The 27,418-nt window shown below is 39.3% G+C and overlaps 1 protein-coding gene across 1 annotated transcript in view; it reads right to left on the bottom strand.

Annotated features, from left to right (window-relative positions):
* ELOVL2 (ELOVL fatty acid elongase 2) overlaps positions 1–27,418 on the bottom strand; it is a 93,135-nt gene that overhangs the window by 45,730 nt on the left and 19,987 nt on the right. Inside the window, exon 2 of the mRNA XM_038388180.2 lies at positions 5,329–5,392. Within this exon, the coding sequence (XP_038244108.1) occupies positions 5,329–5,392 (64 nt within the window). The remainder of the gene's footprint in view (positions 1–5,328; positions 5,393–27,418) is intronic.

Genomic DNA, 27,418 nt, shown 5'->3' with positions numbered 1-27,418 from the left:
TGCGCACACAGTCACACTTGTTTCCTCTTAATAAGGGGGCTTATAAATGCTGGGCTCTTGGTTTTGATTGATTTGTTTTCTTTTTAGAAAAACAGCACAGGATTATTGCGGGGGGTGGGGGGGTTGGTGGGAAATGTAAAGATTTGACAAAAAGAATAAGAAAAAGAGAGAGAAGTTAACATTAGTGCCTACCATCTGTCAGACTCCCAGTGCTCCTTTATGTTCAAACAGGTTCAAATTCATCCACTTACGAGGGAAAGTGTGACATACCATTAGTTTGACAGTTCTGAATCATTCCAATGACTAAATCCCAGATGAGAGCAGTGAGTGACACCGCACTACAAGAGCACTGGAACACAATATGTGGTGAGAGAGTTGTGCACAAGCTCAGATTCCATCTCAAACTAACTCACTTCCAATTAAAAATGGTGATGAACCACAGTCATGGATTGAAATCCTGACACCACTGAACTCAGTGGCAAAATAATGGCACTGAGACTTTACCCAGGTGGTTAGATATTCCGGGTTCTAACTCAGTAACTTGCAGCGGGGGCCTATTTGTAGCTGGGTAGAATCTTAATTTCTTAGTGGCTGAGGGTATGGATTTCTGGAGCGGGTTTTTGATGCTGTTAATACTTAATGGCAAAATACATATCATAAAGGGTATGTTAGTATGACTTCATCATACTTCTCCAAAATTATATGCTCTCTCAGTATGTTGCCAATTTAAATTTGTTTTTGTACATGAATAAAATAAACTAAACCACTGGCTGTAGTTCCTGCAACTAGTGTCATTCCAGAACACATAGCTATGTCATGATCCTTTCTTTTTTTATTTTTCTCTTGTCTCCTTAACATAAAAACTAATAAACGCACCTGCAGTACTAGAGAGGCATGGTAGAATCCTGTTTAAAGGATCAAATTGAGCAAGCCCCATTTTGATCCTTATACCTGAATGATCACTGTGTCCTGAGCAGAGAGCCTTTCCTGTTTTGGTATACATCAAAGAAAATCTAAAGCAAATAAGGGCAAGCACCTCACTGTAACAGTGTGGTATGCAGGGATTGAACTAAGGACCTCTGGATCTAAAAGCATGGCTGTGCACTTTAGTGGATAGAGAACACATGGCTAGGACTGAAGATATTTGGGTTCTATGCCCAGTTCTGCTACTGGTCTTCTGGGGACCTTGGGCAAGTCACTTTGCCTTTCTGTGCCTCAGTTTCCCCCTCTGTAAAATGGGGATAATGATACTAACCCTCCTCTGAAAGTGCTTTGTGATCTGTTGATGAAAAGTGCTATATAAGAGCTAAGCATTATTCTACTGCTTGAGCCAAAAGGGGGGTTAATTCAGAAGCTGCAGCCAATTTAAACTGCTTTGTGAGATATAGCCATCAGAAGGAGAGAAGAGCCACACAGGAGCGTGATGGTACTCATTTCAATTAACAGCAGAACTTCCATTGTCTTTAAGTGCAGGATCACAGCCTGTGTTAGCTGAGTTTCAACATCACCAATGGAAATTGCTTTTAGAAAGTAATGTTTGGTCTATAAACGGCAAAAAACACTTTTGGTGCATCGATCCTGCCCCTCCAAATCCAACCAAGCGGGAGCAGAGCAGCTAGGGGGGAAAGGCTGAGTGGCACAGCAGTTCAGCATTCCCTGAAAGTTGGCATCCATGGTGATTGCCCTGCTTGCCTGCCTCTAGAACTGCCCTAGTTGTCACCTAAATAGCTATTGTCTAAAATAAAGCAAAATAAAAAAGATGGATTTACAGAGTAGTCATGTATTTCAAATAGCCTGCTGTCAAACAAAGAGCAGATAGTGGTGGAAAATAGCTAATAGAAAGAAATCTGTAATGCTTTGTTATTTTAGCTTTTTTAGGTAAGCTCACTAGAATTCATCAGAACTTCTCTCTCAGGGTCAGTCTAGCAACTTCTTGTGAGTCATCTGTCTATATAACCATTTTACAGGGTGCCATGTTATTCTGCACTGTGTCACTATACATACACAGGTCACTGAAGTAAAAGTGCATGCTACTGTGTGGGACCATAGACAAACAAGATTGTATTTTCAATGCTAGTGTTTGAGATGTGATGGAATTGATAGTATTGTCCTCTGAGTATTTTAAAACACAATTAGCCATTTGTAATTCCATTCGTTTCTAGTTGTAATTGTACTAGCATAGCTACGTCCAGTGGCTTAATTGGTCTGATTGCACAATTTAATGCCACAGGTAAATTCAGAAATATAGTATCAAATTGCATCACTTGGGCTGCTGTTTCACTGTTGAACACATTGCAGTTCTGTTCTTGCCAGCAGATGTCAGTAGCAGAGAGAGAGGAAAAGGAGATGAAAAGTAAGCCTGTTGCCAGCTGAGAAGAAAATAGCAACATGGGAGCATTCCTCCAGTAATATGGTGCTTCAAAATAACTTGTAACCTTGCCCTCTGCTGGGTTAAACTAGTACAACAAGGAGAGATACCGGTCTTGAAGGGATTTAGAGGCAAATAATTGTTTCAACTTAGAGGTGTTCATAATGAAGGCCTCTCAGCACATATATAAAAAGAACAGCTAACAGCATATCTGTTGGACACGGTAATATGTCCAAGTCAAAGGGCTGTGTCTTTGGCTTTGGCCTTTCTGCATCCAACACAGCCAAGGCGAAGGAAGGCTATAAACTACCTTTAAGTTTCCCTGATTGTGGTGTCTCTGGGTGCCAATCTGTATCCAAAGATGCAATTTAGAGCAGTGGGATCGATGAAAATTGGTCATAGTAAGGACGAGGATCAGCCCCAAGAGCTACAGTAAGATGCCACTGAAGTCCTGCTCCCAACTGGTAAGAGACAATTCAGCAATAAATGAGGAAAAAGGAAAAGTCCTGACATTTGAGCACAGGCGAACTCAGGAAAGTATTTGAAGCAACTGACATGGAAGTAGTGACACTAGATCCTGTCATGCTGAGGGACTGAAGTCCCATTTTATTTCTCCTCTAATAAGTTCCTTGGGATGTGTGTCTGTGCATGAATGTCTTTAGAACCATTTCTCTGAGCACTACACATGTTTTCAGAGCGTTTTGTTTCTCTGTTTGATTTGGGCTATTAATATTAAATTCCTTTCAAATGGCGGTCATTTCTGTGAGACTTTGCTTTTCAAATGTCAGCTGTGAATCTCTTTGAATGAGTTGGTACAGGCAGTACTTGTTTTACTGAAGTGCATTCTGAAGACTCAGTGGAGCTATAGTATCTGCTATGCAGTTATATTAACCGCAATTCATCCATCTCAAAGACTTGGCTCTGGAGGCACTGGAAAGAGAAGGTTGAAAAGGCATAGCCTTTATGTATGTAAAAAGGAACAAAACCTTCACACACATGGTTATTGGACTGCATTAGCTTGCTAGTATTAAAGACCTATTTTACAAGTATTTTCTATGAAGCCATTCTATTCATTTTTAAAATAGATTCAGGTAGAAATCCAGAAATTGTGCAAGCCAAAGTTTTGCAAAGATCATATATGTTTCACAGTTGATGGAGGTGATTGCCACTCCCAGAGGAATAAAAAAAAATACTACTTTCCAGTTTTTAAGAATCTTGTAACTGTTTTCCCTTTAAGGAAAAAAAGTTAAGATTTGAAGAATATTAACCTGATGAAATGCAAGCATGAGGCATCTGAAAATGTATTATAATATAATTTATACTTTATAATTACACTATGCTGTAGGTCTTCATATTTTGATTCAGGAAGCAAGTCTGACCTCCTCAGGTGATAGCTAGAGCAAGTAGCCAAAGACCAGAAAGGGTATGAAAGAAGTGATCTCTGAATCTGCACCAGGTTTGCTGAGATTTTGGATCTCATCCTGAGGGGTTCTGGATGCCCAAACTTTCACTGCAGTCAGCAACTCTCAGGATTCATTGCTTTGTTAATTAGGTGAACCACATGAAGATGGGATTATTATTACAGCTGGTCAAAAAAATGGCATTTCCTTTTGTACAGAAAATTTGGAGATTTTGAGTTTCATACTGATTCAGGATGAAAAGTCAAAATCTTAGAATTTTTCATGAAAAATATTCCAAAAATATTTTGTATTGACTTTATCAAAATGTTTTGTTTGAGTTATTTTATTATAAATAATATGACAAATCAAAACAAAGTGAAAATGAAACACTTTGACCACATTGAAACCAAACATCTCAATAATTTCCATGAAACTTCAGACCAAATGCACACATTCTCACAAAACATTGTGATTTTGCCATGCTGGCATTTTCTGATGGAAAACTATTCCGTAAGAAAATTTTTGATTATTATACACATTTTTGAGGCGATATAATCCGAGTGACCAATATCATGCAAGTATTAATGAGACAGGAAAAACTCAGATATGTAGTGTCTGATTTGTGTTTATACGGCTTTCATTACCATAGCGTCTGAGTGCATGAAAACACAGCTACGTGTTATATTCTGTGAATACTTAAGGAGCGCTGCCCATAACAGAAGTACGTTCTGTTTATTCTATAATCATTTTTTCCCTCCAGATTTAGTTATCTCTGGGCCAGGTTGGTCCTAGGATGTGTTTAGGGGTGGAAGGAAGGTGCTTTTCACCCCCTGCTTACTCTATGTATATGGCCAACGTATTAGATGGCTGAAGTGAAGGAAACTTTGTATTGGGATCAGTGGCCCAAATGTGATAAGTGGAGAAGTGGTTTGTAGTGGAACACTTTGGGTATTATTTGTGGGCTAGAATGGAAATGCAGATGATGATGTAATGGGATATATCTGGGTGTAAACAAGTGGTGTGTGATTAGCTAAAGGATGAGCTAAAATTAAGGCTGTTTTTGACACTGTAATTTAGAGTTCCTGAGTTTTCAACAGATTTTTGGTTTGTTTTCTTTTTCTTTCTTAACTACACGATGTGCTGAAGACTTTTTTCTTAAATAACTGGTGATTTTGGCAGTCAGTTCTGGAATGCCTCATTTGAGACACCTCACGGGGCTTGATAGGGTTGCCAGTTTTGGCTGGACGTGTTCCTGGAGGTTTTGTCACATGACATAATCTTAATGCCCGGAGACTCCAGGACAATCCAGGAGACTCCAGGGCTTGATTTTCCAGAAGGTGGGTGCTCAGCACTTTCAGAAAATCCAGCCTGGCCTCCTTACGGCATTTGCAGTGAGGCATTCAAAATTTCTAGTCAGCTTTGAACATCTTGGTCACTGTCTTCAGGAAAACAACTGCTTTTCTTATTTTCAATTATTATATTGCATCTGAAGATGATTCAAACAGCTTTTGTTTGCACATTAAAAGATCATGCATTCCAAGTCCTGAAAAGCACACTTACCTCGAGACCCAAACATATAATCCACAAATGTGTTTATTTCCCAGTCCAAAGCCTTCAGTTGCTCCTACAAAGACACATGACAAATTATCTCATGCCTCATATAGAAAATAAACCTGCAGAGAGCCTTTTTACACACAAGTGTCTCAAGGTACCTGACAACAATCATCCCCATTTTAAAAAAGTGCTCTTTTGACATGAAAGGATTTAGGGCTCTATTCTGCTGTGGCTACACCCACAGCTCCCATTAACCCCATTAGTGGAAGTAGCAGTACCTACCACAATTGACCTCTGAGGAAATAAATGCAACTTGGAGATTTTAGAAATGAAAATGAGCAAGTCTTTAAATTAAACTAATCTGTAGCAGGTGCCTTTTTTTGTGTAGAAAGTATATCTTGACCTTCTTCAAACCCCAGCAATGCTTGCTTTTGTAGTTTTTCCATTAAAATCTATATTTGAGAAAAGAGCAGTCAGTATCCGTAATCTGCTTTATGAAGCCACCTGCTGTTAGCAGCAGTGTGATTGTGCATTAGTTAAATGTACTGATGTTCTTTTTTGAAGAGGGAAGATTTTTTTTCCACCTGCAAAATCTCTGTAGTCCACATCCTTAGTCCCTCATCACCACAATGTGAGCATTTGAGTTTCATTATTTCTACTTTCCAGGAGAGGGACTAAGTGATTTGCCCAAGGCCCAAGTTAATAGAACTACTCTGGTTTATCCCAGATGGTCCAGAAGTCTTTGGCAGAGTTGGGAATTGAAGAGTGCTCTCCTGAGTTCTAGTGCACTGTCTGAACTAGACGGCCATCCTTCTCACATCTATTGCTTCATATACTCCCATGCTGTGCAGTCCAATCCCTTGCAAGAGATCACAATCTTGAAAGAATAGGGGACCAGCCAGCCAAAATACCCTGCTGTGCTCTCTGAATTCTCTTGACCGTTGCACAGCAATACTGTACTGCTGCGCTATTGTTTCACTCTGGAGGAGAACTTCCTAAGTTCTCTACCCGCCAATGCATTTGCACATCACTGGGCAGGATTTGGGTTACTCCAGACATTAAAAAAATGAATTGGCTGATTATTGGGCATAAATGTATACTTCTGCACCCATCTTTGCACATAACTTGCTCCAGGTCTCAGGGAAATGTCTCAGAAGGGGCAGATTTTGTAACACCTTGGGGTGAAGAAATTAATCTCTACAGAATGATGCGTGGTTCATCTGATCTCAGTAAAACAAAACCAGAACAAAAACCAATTTCATTTTTTAGTTTTATATTTACAAATGAAGGCAAAGGTTCCAATCAAAGGGATCATTGAGATAAGGCAAATGTTGTTGCTGAGAAGTTTAGCCTTTTTGAAAGGTGCTTGATGATGGGGGGCACTAGAAACTGGCATCTCTCCCGAGAACAGATACCAATACCAGCAGCCAAAGTTTTCCCTGCACTGAGCTGGAAGCGACCTCCGAAGTTGGAGGATAGTTCCAGCCTGGTTTGGGGCTTTCTGCTGAGATTGCCAGCAAGGTATTTGCTGTGCTGGTGGGTTGTGAAACGGAGAGATGTCTGCTAGAAATTTATTCTGAGACCAGCAAACTAATTTCAAACAGGCATCACTACTGAGCCACCACAGTTTAGTCAAATGACGCAGATTGGAAACTCTCGCCCATCATCGTATCTCTGAGCTATCCAGTCCCCTATTTGTTTAAAGTTTTATGAAAGAGAAGACTTGGCCCATTTCCATTTGGAAAATGCCATGCTAGCTCCCATCAGTGATCTGTACGTCTGCTGTACTACCATGTCAAAAACAATGAGGAGTCCTTGTGGCATCTTAGAGACTAACACATTTATTTGGGCATAAGCTTTCGTGGGCTAAAACCCACTTCATCAGATGCATGGAGTGAAAAATACAGTAGGTAGTATATATATTACAGCACATGAAAAGGTAGGAGTTACCTTACCAAGTGGCGGGTCAGTGATAACGAGGCCAATTCAAGCAAGGTGGAAGTGGCCTATTCTCAATAGTTGACAAGAAGGTGTGAGTATCAACAGAGGGAAAATTATTTTTTGTAGTGACCCATTCACTCGCAGTCTTTATTCAGGCCTAATTTGATGGTGTCCAGTTTGCCAATTAATTCCAGTTCTGCAGTTTCTCATTGAAGTCTGTCTCTGAAGGGTTTTTTGTTGAAGAATTGCCACTTTTAAGTCTGCTATTAAGTGTCCAGGGAGATTGAAGTGTTCTCCTACTGGTTTTTGAATTTTACAATTCTTGATGTCTGATTTGTGTCCATTTATTCTTTTGCATAGAGACTGTCTGGTTTGGCCAATATACATGGTAGAGTGGCATTGCTAGCACATGATGGCATATATCACATTGGTAGATGTGCAGGTGAACGAGCCCCTAATGGTGTGGCTGATGTGGTTAGGCCCTATGATGGTGTCCCTTTGAATAAATATGAGGACAGAATTGGCAACAGGGTTTGTTTGCAGGGGTTGGTTTCTGGGTTAGTGTTTTTGTTTTGTGGTGTGTAGTTGCTGGTGAGTATTTGCTTCAGGTTGGGGGGGCTGTCTGTAAGCAAGGACTGGCCTGTCTCCCAAGGTCTATGAGAGTGAGGGATCATCCTTCAGGATAGGTTGTAGATCCTTGATGATGCACTGGAGAGATTTTAGTTGGGGGCCATCGGTGACGGCTAGTGGTGTTCTGTTGCTTTCTTTGTTGGGCCTGTCCTATAGTAGGTGACTTCTGAGTCTCACTCTGTCAATCTGTTTCCTCACTTCCCCAGGTGGGTATTGTAGTTTTAAGAATGCTTGATAGAGATCCTGTAGGTGTTTGTCTCTGTCTGAGGGGTTGGAGCAAATGCGGTTGTATCTTAGGGCTTGGTTGTACACAATGGATCGTGTGATGTGGTCTGGATGAAAGCTGGAGGCATATAGGCAAGTATAGTGGTCAGTAGGTTTCCAGTATAGGGTGGTGTTTATGTGACCATGACTTATTTGCACTGTAGTGTCTATGAAGTGGATCTCTTGTGTGGACTGTTGAGAATAGGCCTCTTCCACCTTGATTGAATTGGCCTCGTTAGCATGGACCCTCCACTTAGTAAGGCAAATCCCATCATTTCATGTGCTGTAATACATATACTGTATTTTTCACTGCATGCATTTGATGAAGTGGGCTATAGCCCACAAAAGCTTATGCCCAAATAAATTTGTTAGTCTCTAAGGTGCCACAAGGACTCCTCATTGTTTTTGCTGATACAGACTAAGATGGCTACCACTCTGAAACCAACTGCCGTGTCAGTGGCCAAGTAGCGCAATTCAAGAGCAGTACCATTCAATAGAATAGATCCTACCCTTGACAATTCTGTGTTTCACAAAGGTACTACTGTCTGTAGATTAATCTGTTTTTAAACAAACACACACACACCTGGATTTATATGATTTATAGCTATTGGAATTAGACTACAAAGCTGCTTGCATTCATGATCAGGTTATGTAAATAATGTGTATACATTGTGAGTAATATCATTAATATAAATTCCTTATATATTTGAATTTTGTAGGCAAGTCTACTTTAGGCTCCGTTTTAATGAGAATTGCTGACAGACTGAATTCTTGCAACTACTTAGACGAAAGAAGAGGAGAGTAAAAGGGAGATAATTTTTTTTAAAAAGATACCTGTCTACTTTCTGCAGAGGGTGGTAATTTCATTAATCAGAATGCACCAGGACATTTAGCTATCCATGCCTAAAAGAGGGGTTATCAAGCATGGATGGTGTATCAAATAAAGAAAAATCATAATTGATATGTGCATTGTAAATTAAATACATTTGTAGGATCATGTGTGTTTTGCATTTGTATGTGATATTGTGTTCTTGTACAGGTGCAAAAGTGAATGAGCTAACTATGAAAACATCAAGAAGGACATTGGTACCAGCAGCTAAACATGCCAGGGGCCAGCTTAATTTATGAGTGGCTGTCTTCATTTACACAGACCATCGAAGTGGAAGAGGCAGAACAGGAGAATTATGCCTCTCTCTTTGTCTCCCTGGTTTCCACACTTCTTGACCATCTTACCCCTTAGCCTATCTCCAAGCTATTCAGAGACTGATGTTTTGCTGACCAAGTCCTATGCGTGCACAAGTTAAACAAGAAAATACATTTATTTACCTACCAGGATGACTACTTTGAAAAATTACTGAGAAATCAAAATAAAACTTTCTAAAAAGAAATTAGTAGGCCATATTATGCCACTGGCTTCTGAAAGAACTCTTCAGTGATTGCCTTGGAGATATAGTACAACATAGCCCATTGTATGTAAAAATACAAGAAAACAGAAACGGTCTGCAGCATAAACATTTTTGTTGCTTGTCTGCATTTCTGGCAAATCATTTCTCTGTCTTTTATCTGTCAAGAAGCTTGAGTTACCAGGCTCAAGATTAATATAGACTTTATTTTATTCCCTCTCTTTATAGGATATGGCTCTGGATATTGGCACTGTCATCAATTTTCTCACCCATTTCTCACTCCTCTTCCGCCTGCCCCCTCCCCAAAAAAACCCCAACCCTTACTGGTATGAACTGAACGGAGGAAAAATTGCCATCAAATGACAAAATGCAATGTACAGATTTCTCATGAGATATTTATTTTTGCAACAGAAGTGGAAATGAATGAGTAGCAACAAAATGTGCTTATGTGATGTGTTCATGCTGATTATATTTGAAACATTGCTTCAAGGTCAGTCGATATGGGGGAAAAATCAGACTTATACTTGCCTTACATTTACACCTCTGTCTCCTGGTTGCCTTGGTTTCCTGATAGGTATTACTGAAAAGGCAACATGAGCTATGCAAAAATAATCCATATACTGTCCATACAGTACAGGTTTTTATGTAGAAGAAGCAAAAATAGGAACAGTTTGCCAATGAACATCTGTTCTGCAAACATTTTACCATCAGATGCTCTAGATTGGAAACTCCTTCTTTGCCTCTCTGGCAGGGCAAGCTGGAGGAAAAATATATAAAAGTAACTATATCTTGGGTAAATGTAAACACAAAGGGTTCTGTTTGCCCATGGATGCTCAGGAATAGAAGTATCCAAATTTGACCTGTCTGTCACTTCACCTTGAATGGTCCCTTAGAATATGTTTAGCATTAGTAGTTAGGACAATCTGTTTGATCTTGTATTTAGCTGTGACACTCTGAGTACCTTTCCCAGACCTGAAGAAGAGCTCTGTGTAAGCTCAAAAGCTTGTGTCTCTCACCAGCAGAAGTTGATCCGTACAATAAAAGATATTACCTCACCCATTTTGTCTCTTGAAGTTATGAGAAGCATTCTAATGGGATTGACCAGCACAGATATATTGGATAGCTTGATTATGAACTTTATTCTTAGTTCTGCTTTCTCCTTTCTCTTATGTAAGTTAAGTATTACATAAGGAAGTCAATAAATACAATCATGAGCAGCATCTAGTGTTGCTAGGTCCTTTTCCTCTCACCCTGGCATTGGTTTAGTAGTTTTCTAATGTATGGTTTAGTTCATGCGGTTCAGTAGTTTCCTGATGTATGTACGTCCACCAAAAAATAATCCATTGTCTCCTGCTCAGCTGCATTAGATCTAAAAACATAACATTGTAAGAGATGTAGTATTTCAGATGGCCTGAATTTCAGAATATATTTGAGCTTGCTTTGATTCACCTTGATTTATTGTTCAAATTTGCTGTATATGTTTTCAGAGGGTGCCATTCAATTTTAGCTCAGAAGAGATTACACTGCCCCACAACTTTTTTGCCACGAGCCAGCTGTCTTGATCAGTTTTAAAAAAATCTAAGTTAAAATGTTGATCATTTATGTCAGCTTAAATTGAGCCCTCTTACAGCAGCCTTAAAATCTTTACACTGGACCAAGCCTGAGCCTAAGCAAAGCCTGAATAAACTGGCATTTGCCTCTGGGAAATAGGAGGGAATTATGGAAATATATTCTTCACCCCAGCATAGAAATAAGGCCAAAGTACCTTTGCAACTGGCCTGCATCCAGTTACTTCTGGATATGGAGATATGCTCATATTCCCCTGCTCTGTAGTGAGCAATACAGACCCATGGTAGGGATACATTGTGCAGCATACTCCAAGCAGTTTGTGGAGTCTCTTTGTGGGAAGTATCTGCTGCTTTTGTCCCCCATGCAGTAGACCCACCATTTTCAAGATGTTATTGGCCCATCAGTGGGCATCTCAGAGTAGGCTGTAAAGGAATCTGGGTTTCTATTTTTAATGGCAAGTCTTAAAGCAATGCCACTAAAGGTATATTGATCTCCCAGCCTCATTTCACAATGAAAGCAATATTCTATTAAATGCCTGGTGCTCTGGCTGGTATCACATAACCAAGAAGGATGGGATCTTTTACGTGTTCTTGTTTGCAGTGTTGGTCTCATAAGGTTGGTAAACACAAGAAACTAGTGCTCAAAGCAGGCGACCAACCCTATCACATCTAGTGCAAGCAAGAAGAGATTTAGGAGCACTCTGATTCACTCACACTGGGGTCAGAACTGAGAAATGTTACTCATAGGAGTAATTCCTACCTATGTGAGAAGGTCCACTGCCTTCTCAGGGGAGTGAGGAGTACTTATACAGCCACACTCATGAAATATTGTGAAAGATTGCACTCCCTGCTAGGAGCACAATCTGGAAGGGGTTTCTTAGTATAGATCTTCTGATCTACTTTCTCTTTCTTAAATTAATTTGTATCTGCTAGTCTCTGTTCTCCAGAGCCTCTTTTTGCTGTATGAGTTTTCTTCATTATGTCACATGGTCCCATTCTTGTGTTCCTTCTTAAAATGATCCAGGTGCTACCAAAGTCTATGGTAATGAAATAGTAGTATTCCTTCCTCTTGCTAAATGTCGCCTCTTTTCCTTGGAGAGTTAGAAACTTGCCTTACTCTGGAAATGTGCTCCTTTGGATTAATGTGAACAAAATAATGTTATCCCTGCAGATTTTCGCTACAGGGCTCCAGTGACTGGTGCTACATTTGCAACTTCATCGTTTCAAATACCTATTTTTAAATTAAAATTGGAGTGGCAGAACAGTAAGCATATTGGACTCACACAACCTTTCACAGCTGCAAGCCAAAGTTTTAGACTGATCTGGAACAAAACTTGTGACCACAGGAAAAAATCCCTGTGCAGGGTTTCAAGGACTAATCACCGACCAGAGCCCTGGTGGGAGTAAGGGGGTGATCTCTAGTATGCTTATTACCACATGTATGTTTTTAATATGGTTTCTCTGTAATGCCTTTACTTTAAGAATAAATATGTTTGCTTAGAAAGAGTTGTGTGGCAACTTAGCTGTGTCAAGCACAATGTGTACCATCCCTGAAGAGAGAAGCAAAACAGACCTTCAAAAGTAGTGTGTCTTTTTTGCTAGGAATATCACCATAGGGTCAGGGAAATGTGTAGCCAGGAAATATCCTGGTCAGGAGGAAGAGGAATGCAGGTCTCCACCCAAACACGGTGACTGCAGGGAAGCTGGAAGCCTGAGAGCTCGGGTCCTTGCTGGACCATGAGTGGGGAAACACAGGTGCAGTTGCCCTGAATGGTGACATTCAACAACTTCATCACCTAACTTGGATCAAATGACAGCCTCTCTTGAGAAGAGGTAAGGAATTGAAACAGAAATGTTGTTGGGAAGAGGTACACTTCCCCCTTCTGCAGCCCAGCCCAGTTTCCACTAACACTTGTACCCCTCAGTCAGGGTAAGTGGAAAGGAGCACAACCCACCAGAGCTATTGGCTGTAGTAAAGTTAGTCAAATTCTGTAGCAATCCCTTGATAAAGATCTCATACATTAGAGTGCAACTTCAATGGGATAAGGCCCATGTTTTCTTGAGAGTTTGGATGGTACTGAGCACTACACGATCCCACCCTTGACTATAACTCAATACATATAACACAATACATATAGCACAACAATAACACAGCATATTTAAAGACTGAAATATAACAGTTTCCTTTAATACAACAGAAAAGCTCAAAAGGAGTAAAAATACTAAACCAGCACCTTTACTACTAGCAACTGAATGAATGTATAAACGAGTTTAGCTTCTGAAAATGGCTTAGCATTTCTCATAAAAGCTCAACACTTCTATTTCTCCCCACCCACCCCATGTGCATGAAATGGTCATAAATGTTGCATATTCAAGAAGGTCCATGTGTTTTTCTTTTGCAAAGGAGCAGCAGTTACCACCCTCCTTGACACACGCCTCTTTAGCTCAAAGCAGAGCCACACAAAGACAAGCATTAGTGGCTTACACAGATCACAACCTCCCCTCTGCTGGGGGGTTCACTGTGTGCTGTGTGGCTAAGGAAAGGGAGTCAACGCATGGGGGAAGGCATGTGCGTTCACATGTCCTCCCCCCCAGATTTCTGCCAGGGTTTATATGCCCTGCCCTGAACCCCACTGCATACCACCAGCACCTTTAAACTGTCCCATCCCACTATCAACAGTTATGCATCATCTCTGCTGGTAGGAGTTCTATGGAATGCCTTTCAGCAGCTAAGCCTCCCCTTTCCTGGAATAACCTCTGAGGAAGAGCAGCAGTTGAAACACTACTGGGATGTGAATTTCCCTCTAGATGCAGCAGCCTCCACAGGTGTAGGGAGCTGCAAAGTGTAGAGCTCAGTAACAGTAGAGGTCTATCTAACTATTAAGGATAGGTGTGAACTGCCTCCAGGCTGCTAACATTTGTTCACATTAATTTCACAGACCTGAATCTATCAGGAGTTAGTGATATATTTTTATCTGCTTTTCTAGAACAAAATCTTATATAATGGCAGAGTGCTTTTTCTCACACTTGATTTAATCTGTCATATTTGTGAGATATGCAACAGCTGATAAGAACCTAATGCAAGGAAAAAACCCAAACATTTTAAAATCTCCTTTTGAGTTTCCCCACTGTCCTCATCCTAAAAACTTGTCTCACAAAATGAAGATCAAACTATAAGTGCTTTTATGCTGTTTTTTTTTTACTCTATCAAGAGCTTTTCCTAACCTTAAACAACAACAACAAAGTGCACACCCTACCCCTATTGTTGCAGGACTTTGTTTCAACAGTGCTACAGCAAAGTATCACTAACTACCACAATTCTCACTTCCTTTGAACTGATAAAACCACATTAAATATATCAAACTCCATCCACACATAAGTGGAACCATAAAGTCCCACCTAAATTAGTGTACCATTAATTTTATACTAGCAAATTCAAAATATGACTTGCTACTTTAACGTGGTTGAACGTGTTAAGAGACTTGTGCAGCAATTTGTTTAATGAGTAAAACACCTGAAGCCATTCCCCTTGCAGCCTGAGGTAGCTCCTCCCTGGCTTGTACTGGGGCTGACCTCCTGTTGGCTCCGTAAGGGCCCTCTCCTGGGTGGGGAAGCAAGTGAGAGCAGCTTCCAGCTACAGTAAAAGGAGAAACAGAGACTTCGGGGGTGGGGTGGTCTTTGTAGCTGAGAAACACTGTGCAATAAATTTTGGGATAATAAAAGGAGGGATTTAGGTAGGCAGAACCACAAAACAAAAATAACCCATGAGTAGGTCTCTCCCAGTTAAAGCAAGGTAGCTCAAGCTCCTCAGCTGATCAGAAGGATATCACATGAGGAGAAAGGTGGTTTTGCAAATAACCAGGACCAAATAATTTAGTTGCCCAAGTTGGAATCTGACCAGAACTATGAGGCTAGAATCCTTGATCAAGTGTCCCTGGATCAATTATGTCATCTTTGTGTCTTATTTACCTCATCCACAAAGTGGGAACATAACACTCACCTATCTAACTAGGGGTATTGGGACGACTAAAAGTGTTTTGTGGTCCTTTGCCCAGAAAGTGCTAAAGAAATGCCAATTATTGCTAACATTTCTATTACGTGTTTTAAAAGTAGCACAGCCTCTTTAGTTTCTAAAAGGTGGTTAGCCCTTCGGGTTTGTGCCTCTGCTGAAAGACCAAAGCTGAAAGACCAAACCTGGTATGATCGTTGAGACAGATTAGATAATGTGATATATTGAAAACTATGTTAAAATGACAAGATATCCATTTTAATCAGAAGGGGGGTTTCCTGGCCCTGCTTGCAGCCTAGGGTACTCTGTAAGGAAGTGTGAGATCAGAGTCAGTCTGCCAAGAACCAGCCTAGAGCAAGGTGTGGTGAGTTGTGTCTCTCTGCCTTAGGTATCGGCCTGCTTTTTCTCTGTGTGTTAACATTCTGGATTTTAAGAACTAAAATAGTGTTACTGTTTCTGGAAGGTTGTGATGCATTATGTTTTTATGTAACTGCTCTGCGTATGCCATGAACATATCACAAAAGATAGATCTCTTAAGCTTCTTCATCCACTAATTACTACCAGGTGTAAAATTCCACCCAAATCTCTGGGTTTTCCTTTTTGAGCCACAAATAGAGTTCACACACTGCAACCTGTTGGAGAAAGAGAAAGTGCAATGTACTTGTCTTCTCCTGTTCTCTTAAGAAAAATGTATTTAGGTTAGCTCACTCAAACCTGCCCAATTTGTGAGTTATGAATCTCCAAGTTACATATCCCATATTCGTAGTCCAATACTTAATTTGTAACACTAACACAGCTGGGAAACTGCAGGCCATGCCTGTACAGTAGTGAGTGTGCTATGTGCAGATGACTTGTGAACCACTAATTAAATCACAAATGGCAAAATTATAACTTTTCACTACAGCTATGCATCACTACTGTCTTTTAGTGGGTATGCTGATGGCAGAATTTGGCCTTTCATGTCTCATAGATCTGAGCTACATTCTGCAAAAGAAATCTTGATGTTGATGGCTAAAGAAGGAAGAAATATGTCAGTAAGAAAAAAATGTGTTCAAATCTTCAGGTGATAATAAGGGGCTTAATTTTACATTCCTTTGCACCTTGTGCAGCCAACCATATATGCAAAAAGTATGTGCAAAGTGGGTGTAAGAAGCGAGCCAATCACACTGGTAGCTATTTTTACACTCACTTTGCGCAGGTGTAAATAACTATACAAGAGGCAAGGCCAAGGAGAATTAGGTCCTAAGAAGTAAAGCAATATTTTTACCTACATGGTGAATGAATTCTGAGACTTGCCTATCAATATGCAGATAAGCTAATTCCTGGACACAAGGTCTTTGTGTTTACAGACTTCACTCAACAAACCATGAACCATTATAAACATTTGATTGTATTAGTTCCTCACATTCAATACATCAACCCTAAGTTTTGACTTTATTATCCATGTCATTGTCAGATCAAATTTGGCAGGAAGAGCTATTGGTTTTATAATGTGACTAGCTGACTGCTTTTTTAAATGCTACAAATAGTAAGTTAGAGGATTCTTGTGCTATTGATTTATTGAATAATATGTAAGTAGCATATGAATGAAATATTTACTGTTGTTCTCAGTATCTACAAGGATTTAAGGTCTAATTAGATATGTGCCTTAGCTGTTTGTATTATCTTCCTAACTGATTTTTTTCAAAGACCAGATGATATTTTCTCTTTTATGTTGAAAAAATTACTTTCCTGTTGCTTCTTGCTTTTATTGTTTCTAAATATTGTATATTTGATGCTCTCCATGCTAAAGTTAAGAAATGGAAAATATTAATCATTAATGTTAGACATAGCAATCCCAACACCCAAAATAGAATCTCGTCTGCCTTAAATCGCAGACATTATTTGACAAAACGAAAGAAAAGGGATCTTATTATGGCCTATATATGTCAAATAAGTATTTACAGCCCTCGTAGCATATCTTCATAATCTATCCACTTATTATTAGTGTTGCAAAATAAAACGGCCTCTAAAGCAGATCAATACAATCCTTTTAAAAGTAATCCTACTCTATTCTACCTACTTCATAATGGAACATCAGCTTAACTTGTAATTATAGAAGATTTCTCTGGGAAGCATCTTCGATGCAGCATGTCAATTCTCAAGATAATGGCAGCAATTATTAACTTAAAAAACAAACCAACAAACTCCGTAACCACTACTTTTGAATAACACTATAACATCAGTAATTACATATAGCTGTGTCAGTGATCATATTGTGAGTATCATTGCATTGGGATTAAATGGAGGGAAAACAACAGTCAAAAATGAAAAGGCAGGTGAAAATTCTGCCTTGTCACACCTGCCTGAGTTAGTGGGTCACTTTCTCAGAGAAAGGAATAGTCCTTTGGCACTCGCCCTGGTTAGAATAAGGTTGCATGGAAAATAAGGGCACCTGTGTTACAATTGAAGAATCACAGCAGTGTTTTTACAGAAAGGATAATTGTGTTATATTCTCCTCTGAATGAGTATGTTCAACTCTTGTTGGCTTCACTAGGAGTTATGCATGCACACCAAAATCAGAATATACGCCTACATTTGCCTTATGAAAGTTTAACCTGTTTCCAGGCAGCTGGGCTTAACAATATGAAACTAGCTAAAATGAAGAAACAGTGCTTAGAAATTATCATTACACAGGAGCAATATAGACAACTGCATGTAAAGAAGTATGACATGGAAACAACTCTGTCAAAGTAGTGTGGATTAATTGCTCACTCAAGGGTTGTGAATCAGATTAATTGCATTTGGAACATAATAGTACAGTATAAACTATTTCCCTATTTATGCTTGTTGCACCCAAAATGTGCTTAGTGCCTTAATGATAAATAATACACACAGTCCCTGCCCCAAGGAGCTCACAGTCTACATTGTGACTTAACATGAGGAATAATAGCAATAAACAGTGTGAGAGATGAGATGGAAGAAAAGGATTACAGCAACAAGATTAGGTGTGTGCTTAGTTTCCTATGTATGCTACATTGTGTCTAAGTGGTTTATTTTTTTGTTTTTGTTTCCCCCCCCCCCTTTATACATATATAGAGAGATGGCTTTCTTGCTGTTATAATTTTATCCTATAGAATCATTAAAGCACATGGAATATAATGTACTTTTTGCAAATTGACATACACGATTCCATGTTTAATTTCTCACTCTCAACCTTGAAAAGGAGGGATGGGGGGAGACAGGACACATTAGTTCTAGCATAGTGTGTATCTTTTCTCAGTCTGTCACTGCAACACATTTCAGCCATAAGAGGCATAGTGGATGCTAAGCTTGTACACGGGACCCCTACGCTAGTTAGACAATGAACCTTAAAAAAATAAAATGAACAGCTTCAGTTTTCCCACAATTCCTAGTAGTGCAATGAGACAAAGGAGACTCTATGTTTAAGAACTAGATTTTTTGGTTGCTGTCCCAGCCTTCTGTAATGTAACAGTGTGTCCCCAAGACTAGGATTAATGTACAAGAGACTACCTCTCCTGTTGCAGTCGGGGAGATTCATAAAGGATTTCCTACCGCATGGTCCCTGACTCTGGCTCCATAGCTAGCCCTGCATAATTTTGTCTGACCTTAAGCAGCCTGTTCTCGTGTTGTGGCACAGTTCTTCTACTGCAAGCAAATGGCAATGGAGAGGACAGAAGTATTTGAATCACTGTGGCTAGAATTTCCAATCCCTCTGAACATATATCTATGTCAGGACTTGCTTCTTTCAAGTTTCTGCTACACTTAATTTATGCTGACTGTAGTTAAACAATGTTTCATTATTCCTCATCCTGTATGGGAGACAAATTTTCAGCAGCCATTTAGAAAGCCCTACACAGCAACTGCTCAGAGACTTAATTACTAAAATGTTAATGAGCTGAGTTCACAATAAAGCAGTCACTTTCTATGTATACAACCAGCACTGGAACACTGAAAGTATCACCTTGATTTGGACATATGTCCACAAATCCGGAGAATGATGCATTAACACTGTGTACCAATCTAAGACTGGGTTTTAAATTTCACTTATTTTTTTTGGAGTATTTTAATAATCCAAAAAAGCCTTTAATCACTCACACAAATTGCTAGCTGCTTAATTAACACCTACTCCTACAATGCTAATTAGCCTTAAAGACATCACTACGAGAAAGAAAACAATGTTAATCGACTAAAAACAACCAGTGGATTATAATAAGAATTAAAAACTGGGTGAGAGCTGTTTCAAAAACAAAATGTTGAAAAACTGGGAAATAGACATGCAATTAACACCTTGCTTTTCTGTCTCAAACCCCATAATTATTATAGCTTATTCACTTCAGGATTCATGAAAAATGTATTTTAACCAAAAGTAATGCAAATAATTGTACTTATTAAAAGGCATGCAGCATGACATACTGTTTGCTATATCTACCCACTTGTGAAAATGATTGGTCACGTGTTCTGAAGTCTAGATTTTACTCAGCACTATTTATTTTCCTGGTTATAATAAAAGATTTCAAAAAATGTGCATCACTTAATATGTGCACATTAGAAAGGTTTAAGGCTTATTTAATTAAACAAGGAGCTTAGCTACTATGGTGATAGGCACAATACAAAAACCTAGAGGGATGGACGGATGCATACTGTGGCAGACAAGATTTACATTCACAAATAATAATAATGGGCCTGATAGTACTTTCACACTGGTTTCATACTTGTGCAAATCCACTGAGATCAACAGAATTACTCCCTCATTAAATGGTATAAATAAAACCTGAAACACACCTACTGTGCCATACGCTTGCATTACATTCTGATCACTGTCTTTTTTTTTTTCTAATAACATTAAGTCACCTGTGTGGCTTGATCCTGCAAACCCTTTGTGCACAGAAACCCCATTGAAACCAGTAAGAGTCCTATGCACGTAGGTCCTAGAGGACATGGCCCTTTCTGAGCTTCCTGAGTAACCACAGTACTGCCAGTCCCAAGCGTGTGAAAATGACAAGTCAAGCCCCCCAAATTCATTAAATTTTACAAAAATAATACATGGGGTGGGGGGGAAGGGCGGTGTTTACTTTCTAGTTTTCATGTCTCTAATGGTCACCCAAGATCACATGTTCAAGGTTTTCCCTGAAACCATAATGGCTAGAAACTTATTTGTTTAAAAATGGAAGTGGAAATTCTCACTTAGTTACAGCATAATGCCAGGAGCTGAGGCTTTAAAAATACACTAGGTAACAGGAGACTTGTAATAAACCACAAGAACTGGCAACACTGCAGCCAGCAGTAGCAAGTGTTTGTTTGCTTTCTGGCTACTTTTTCAAACCCCATAACAGTTCCTCAGTTAATCCTGTCTGAAAGCTACTGAGCCAAATTCTGTCCCATTTTATTCCTCTTGAAACCACCCTTGACTTCTTTGGGATTTGTATCCATGAATGGAGAGTAGAACTGGGTCAATTAATTTCCCCAAAAGTACCTTGGGTGAGATTCTCAAAGGTATTTAGGCCCCTACCATTGAGGATCTCACCCACTGGGCCTAAATCTGCCTTGTCATACATCCTGGGCAAAACCACTGGAGTCAATAAATTAAATAGAGTGCAAACTAGGCAGAATCTACCCCAATATGTTCACTTCCCTGAACATGGACAAATATCTGTGGGTTACATGAAGCAACAGAAACATGGTACTGAGTTACACAACAGGTTCTTACTCAAAAATATTTAGGTGCATTTTAAAAGTGAAAGAATCATATAAACTCCAAAATTTAAAGAATTTCTAAAAAAGCTTTGTTTTCATAGATTCTTAGATTCCAAGGCCAGAAAGGACCATTGTGATCATCTAGTCTGTCCTCCTGTATAACTCAATCCCAAAATAATTCCTAGAGGATATCTTTTAGAAATACATCCAATCAGTTTCAAAATTGCCACTGATGGAGAATCCACCATTACCCTTGGTAAACTGTTCCAATGATTAATTATTTATGCCATATTTTGAGACTGAGTTTCAACTTCGAGCCATTGGATCATGATATACCTCTGCTAGATTGAAGAGCCCATTATCAAATATTTGTTCCCTAAATAGGTACTTATAGACTGTAATAAAGTCACTCCTTAATCTTCTTTTTATTCAACTCAAGGAGATCAATCTATTTAGTTTATCACTGTAAGACATGTTTTCTAAGGCATCCCTATAAGGCATGTTTCCTTTAATCATCCTCTGAACCCTCTCCAATTTATCAACATCATTTTTGAATTGCAGAGACCAGAACTGGTCACAGTATTCCAGCAGCAGTCATAATGGTGCAAATACAGAGGTAAAATAACCTCTTTACTTCTACTCCTACTTCAAATTCCCATTTATGTATCCAAGGATCACATTAACCTTTTTGACCACAGTGTCACTCTGGAAGCTCATGTCAACCTGATTATCCACCATTATCCCTAAATCTTCTTCAGAGTCACTGTTTCCCAGGAAAGCCTCCCCCATCCTGTACAAATGGTCTACATTCTTTGTTCCTAGGTGTATACATTTACATTTAGCTATATTAAAGGCATATTGTTTGCTTGCACCCAGCAAATGAAGCGATCCAGCTTCCCCTGTATCAGTGACCTGTTCTCCTCAATATTTACCACTCTCCCAGTTTTTATGTTTGCACACTTTATCAGTGATGATTTCATATGGTCTTCCAGGTTGTTGGTAAAAATGCTAAGTAGCATATGGCCAAGAACTGATCCCGGTCAGATCCCACTAGAAACTCACCCGTTTGATGATGATGATTCACCATTTACAGTTACACTTGCGACCTCTCAGTTAGCCAGTTTTTAATCCATTTCAGGTGTGCATGTTATTTATATCCTTCTCGTTTTTTTAATCAAAATGTCAAACAGTACCAAGTCAAACATCTTACAGAAGTTTGTGTATTACATCAATGCTATTACCTTTGTCAACTTAACTTGTAATTTCATCAGAAAAGATATCAAGTTAGTTTGACAGGATCTATTTTCCATTAATTATATGACCCACCTTGAATTCATTATTAATTGAGTCCCACATTAGCCACTTCTTTACCTTGCCTGGGATTGATGTCAGACTGACAGGCTTATAATTACTCAGGTCATCCCATTTACCCTTTTTAAATATTGGTACAATATTAGCTTTTTTCATGCTTCTGAAACTTCCCCAGTGTCCAAGACTCAATGATAATCAACATTAATGGTCCAGTGAATGCTTCAGCCAGCTCTTTTAAAACTCTTGGATGCAAGTTATCTGGATCTGCTGATTTAAAAATGTCTAACTTTAGTAGCTGTTGTTTAACTTCCTCTCAAGATACTTGTGGAATATTAAGAGAATTATCATCATCGTATGATATTATTACTGAGATGTTGGACCCCCATATTCTCCATAGAAATATTGTTATGATGTGAATATGGCATAACTAAGATATGCTTTATGCAAGATGGGCTGTGTAAGGTATCATTGGAAGGTTATGATTTACTGAATATGTTCATCCAATTTGTATGCATGTATCATTTCTGTATCTGAAGTTAGGAATATTGTCTATATAACCATTACAACTGTGTGGATATGTGCTTGGGAAATGCCCACCAGATAGTAAGCAATCAGCCTTACTGGACCATTAGGAAAAGACAAGGAGTCTTCAAAGATGTGGATCTCCCATCTTCCCTGGAGTTCCTTCCTGTGGACACTGCAAATAAACCTTGTTTCATGGTTGCCTTGACACTGCAAATCAGGTGGATAAGGTCACCTGGTACAAAATACCACTTTGGACACTGCTGATACTTTTCCACTGGAAACAAAGGCTTCCCATCTTATGTAAATTCTATTTAAGGCTGGGAAGGAAGGCATTCGGGACTTTCATCCATTTCCTGCCCAGGAAGAGAGACTGTTAAAAACACTTGAAGGGAAAGGCAGGGTTGAGTCCAGACTCAGAGAGGGGTCCAGTCTGTAAAGAGAAATAACTGGAACGCTAAGCTATAGAAACTCTGCAACTTGCCTAAAACAACATTGAGGGTGAGAAATTACATTTTATAACTTGTTTCAGAGTAACAGCCGTGTTAGTCTGTATTCGCAAAAAGAAAAGGAGTACTTGTGGCACCTTAGAAACTAACACATTTATTTGAGCATAAGCTTTCATGAGCTACAGCTCACTTCATCGGATACATTTTATAACTTGTTTCTTGAGTGTATTAAGCTTCGTTTGTGTGTTTTGTTTTATTTGATAATTAATCTGCTTTGTTCTGTTTGCTATCCCTTATAATCACTTAAAATTTACCTTTTGTAGTTAAACTTTTTTCTTGTTCATTTCAAAACCTAGTCTGTGCAATTTATACCTGGGGGGAGGGGGCAAAAGCTGTGCATATCTCTCTTCACCTTGGGGGAGGGAGCAATTTTTATGAGCTTGCATTGTGCAGATCTCTCTATACAGCACAAGACAATATTATTTGGTGTTTACTCCACAAAGAGGGTGTGCATGTGAGTGCTGGGTCACTCTCCGAGCTGAATCCTCTCACACAGAGCTGACTTCAGGCTATGTCTGCAGCTAGGTGTGGCCTTACCTGTGTGTGTGTGTGTGCTAGAGACGGCTTGAAGGCCTGGCACAGCATAAACAGGGTGAGGAAGCCCAGGCTGGCGGAACGGGTGAGCTCAGTGAGACGCCAGCACATCACGTGACAGGCCATCCCAACAGGCCATCCCGGACAGGCCATCCCAACCCATCACAATTACATCATCTGTTTTTCCCCAAATACAAAACAGAAATATTTATTGAACACTTCTGCCTTTTCTGCATCTTATCTTTATTGATAATTCTACCATTTCCATAGCAATGGACCAATACCATTGTTAAGAACAAAATAAAACAAATCCTAATTTACATAAAAAACTCCTTAATATCCTCAACACTGCTGGGCATAGAGAGTTCCTTGTATCCCTTTGTTTCCATTATCAATTTTCTACAATTCTTAGGTTCTGATTTATATTTAATTTTTATAGCTGCCTTTGCTTACCCTCTAAATCAGTCCAATTTTTAACCAGCATGACCACTTTCCTCAATTGTGGTATTGTGGCTTTTTGTACCATAATAAGGGGATCCAGATCTCAGTTGTAATCATTAAACAATTATTATTTGTTTCCTTATAAATAACCCATGAATGTCTGCATTTGCCTAGAGGAGGTAATATTATATTTCACTGCAAAACACTGTTCATTGAGATATGCTTAGTTTGTAAAAATAATTACTGGGAGTTATCAGAATCACACTTGGCAATGCCCCTCTCACTGTTAGCTAAACAGAAATACTTACAGACAGCTCTTGACATATTTAATGGTGAAAGTTTTTATGAGAATATAGGATAAATTTTGGGAAAAGGGGAAGATACAAATGAGAAACAAGAGGATCAAGGACTACAAACTTTTATTGCATTATTGTAACGTGACCATGTACCATTGCAGAGAACCACTGAAATCAGTGAGGGTCCAGCTGTCTGGAACCAGTGCCAGGATTGGGTTTCTTGCCCCAGATCCCAGGCAACTAAACATTTTAGAGTACCTGGGCCTTAGTATTTATATATCTTTTCAAAACTCAGAATGAAGTAAATCTGGGAAAGGGACACAGCTCTGCTAGTTAAATTTGTTATAATTAAGATATTAGATAAATGGGCACCAGGTGATTCAGTGGACTGCTAATGTGATTATAACAGGATGTTTTAGATCTTTCCCAAAAGTTGGCAAGCAAAAGGTTAACCGTTTCTCCTTCTGGCTACCGGGAAAGATTATAATTGTCTGCCCTGAGGGCAGAGATTTGCGGAGTAGGGCCAACTGTGAAGAATTATTGATTTAGTTGGGGATTGGTCCTGCTTTGAGCAAGGGGTTGGACTAGATGACCTCCTGAGGTCCCTCCCAACCCTGATATTCTATGATTCTATAAATTAATTCTCCCTTCCCTTTCCCTTCACCCCCTCTCCGCCCCCCCAAATATAAGAGATGAGCAGTAGAGGAGCCTGGGGACTGACTGTGGCAATGAAAAGTAAGAGCAGAAAGTTGTATAGGAAGAAAGTGCAGCTGAGAAGAGAAGCAGCCTCCTCACCACTTTTGCCTTTCAGAAATTCTGGTGAGGTGAGTCACGTTGTGTGGTGTCACCTTGGCAAGCCACACTTTGTAACTTTTCTTTTTGGGTCTTTGGTTGAGGGAAGTCTGTTTATATTTATTTGTCCCTTAAAGGGATAGGATTATTTCTCTTTGCTGCTTTTCACTAAATCACTTCCTGCCAGTATATAAATGTTGCCTACATTTATAGAGTCTTTCCTGAACTTTCTGAAGCCCTGTCTTCATCATTATAGAAACAGATTAAATCTAAAATGAGCTGGAAATTTGGGGTGTTTGGGACCTTCCTGGACTCTCAGGTATAGAGCTGAACATCTGATTTTTCACCATTGATCTCCTACTATATACAAAACCTTTCAATTTCACTTCTAAGGCACGAGATCAGAACAACCCAGTGTGATAGTAATTTAGTGGTCTATGATATGTAAAATGAGGTAATGGTCTCAGGAAAGCCTCTGTGTCAGTGTGTATCCACCATAACTGACAGAACCTGCCACAGGTACACACTCCTTGCGAAAGGAAAGTGGGGCAAGGAGGTGGGGATTCAGATATTTTTGGTGGGGAGGGAAGGTGGAGCTGTCATCTATTGCTGTTTGTATTTAAATTTAGTGTGCTACATATATTGTGACACATGATCTGAGACACGGTAGCACAATAAAATCATACAAAAGAGGCAGCAATATGGCAGAACACACATGTGACAGGTAAAACAATGAGGCAGCTGGACTCACATGAGAATTGCAACATTAATTGGTGACAAAGCTTCCAGATCCCTTGTTTGAAGGGAAAAGAGATCATCCTCATAGACCTACAGGTGATCTTGGTGGATAGACAGCATAAACGAAGATAAGACTGCCATGAATCTATTCTGTATTTCTTGCTACCGTTTATGATTGTCTTCACTGAAGTTTTTAAAACTAACATCTTGTTAAATAGTTACAATATTTAAAGGTTTTGGTTTTTATAGATGGCAGATGTACCTTATCTGAAAATGTGTATATAAAGAAAGCCAGCTACCTAGAGAAGTTAGGTTTTGATCTGCCTTGTTATGCATTAGTTTCTTCATTACCACTATGTCCCAAACTCCCTTTTATCAAGAACAGAAGGGAGCGCTTTCTTTTTCTAAATCAAGCGTGTGGTGTTTATTGAAAGGTTCATCTCTAAGTGAGACCTACAAGATTCACTAATGGGTCCCCAGGAAGACTTCTCTCAGTTTTGACCTGAAATGTTCTGTAATTCTGCCCTAATAATCTTTGGCCTCTAGACAATCCCATCAGATATGACTAAAGCTTTCCACATTTCCACATTACCTCCAGCACTGGTCACTGGATTTGTTATATGTATGTGCACACACACACACACACACGTTTGATTAAGATCCTGACACAATCTTAAAAGATAGGGGTCAAATGGTACATGGGGGGGTGGGAGGATACAAAAGACCATATTGATAACAGAAATATTCACTGACAAATGGGTAACATATCCTCCACCCCATACTCTCAGACAGATAGTGTTATCTTATGTCCCCATTCATCAAATATTTGTGCATCTATGGGATGACATCCTTATTACCCACATATCCTACAGCTAATGGCTAAAAAATATGAACTTTCTACTGTCCTTTGTATTAGTTTAATGAGAAATATAGTGTCAGAGCTTTAAGCATGGGTAGACTTGAACATGACAAAAGTGGTCTTTTTTTTGTTTGTTCGTTTTTTAAGTCCCTAGGGTGTTTCCATGATAGGTTTGATAGATTCCATCCAGGTTTGTTTTAGGTATTCTCTGGATATCTCAGATTTGAAAGATTCCAGTATTTTTGGGTGTTGATTAAACTTTTGGACACTGACTTCAGGAATCAGTGGAGAGGGGAAAACTATTTGTTTGTGTGATGTCTTATCCCGTGCCAGCAGAGTGGCTCATACCATTGAGATTACATTTTGAATACATTGATTACATTGAATATATTTTGAGAGAGCTATTCTTGGCAGTTCAGTGGACATTCCTGATATTTTGGAAGGTTCAAGGAAGAACAGCTTCTTTTGAAAACAATAAGGAAGCAAAAAAAGTAAACCCATGCCCTCCCCTCCACCATCTTCTTCTTCTCCCCCTTTCCTTCTCAGGTTTCCTTTAAAACGTACACAATTAAATGTGAACCA

Source organism: Dermochelys coriacea, chromosome 2 (genome assembly GCF_009764565.3).
Source record: "Dermochelys coriacea isolate rDerCor1 chromosome 2, rDerCor1.pri.v4, whole genome shotgun sequence".
Taxonomy (NCBI): domain Eukaryota; kingdom Metazoa; phylum Chordata; order Testudines; family Dermochelyidae; genus Dermochelys; species Dermochelys coriacea.
This window is presented reverse-complemented; position numbering and strand designations above follow the sequence as displayed.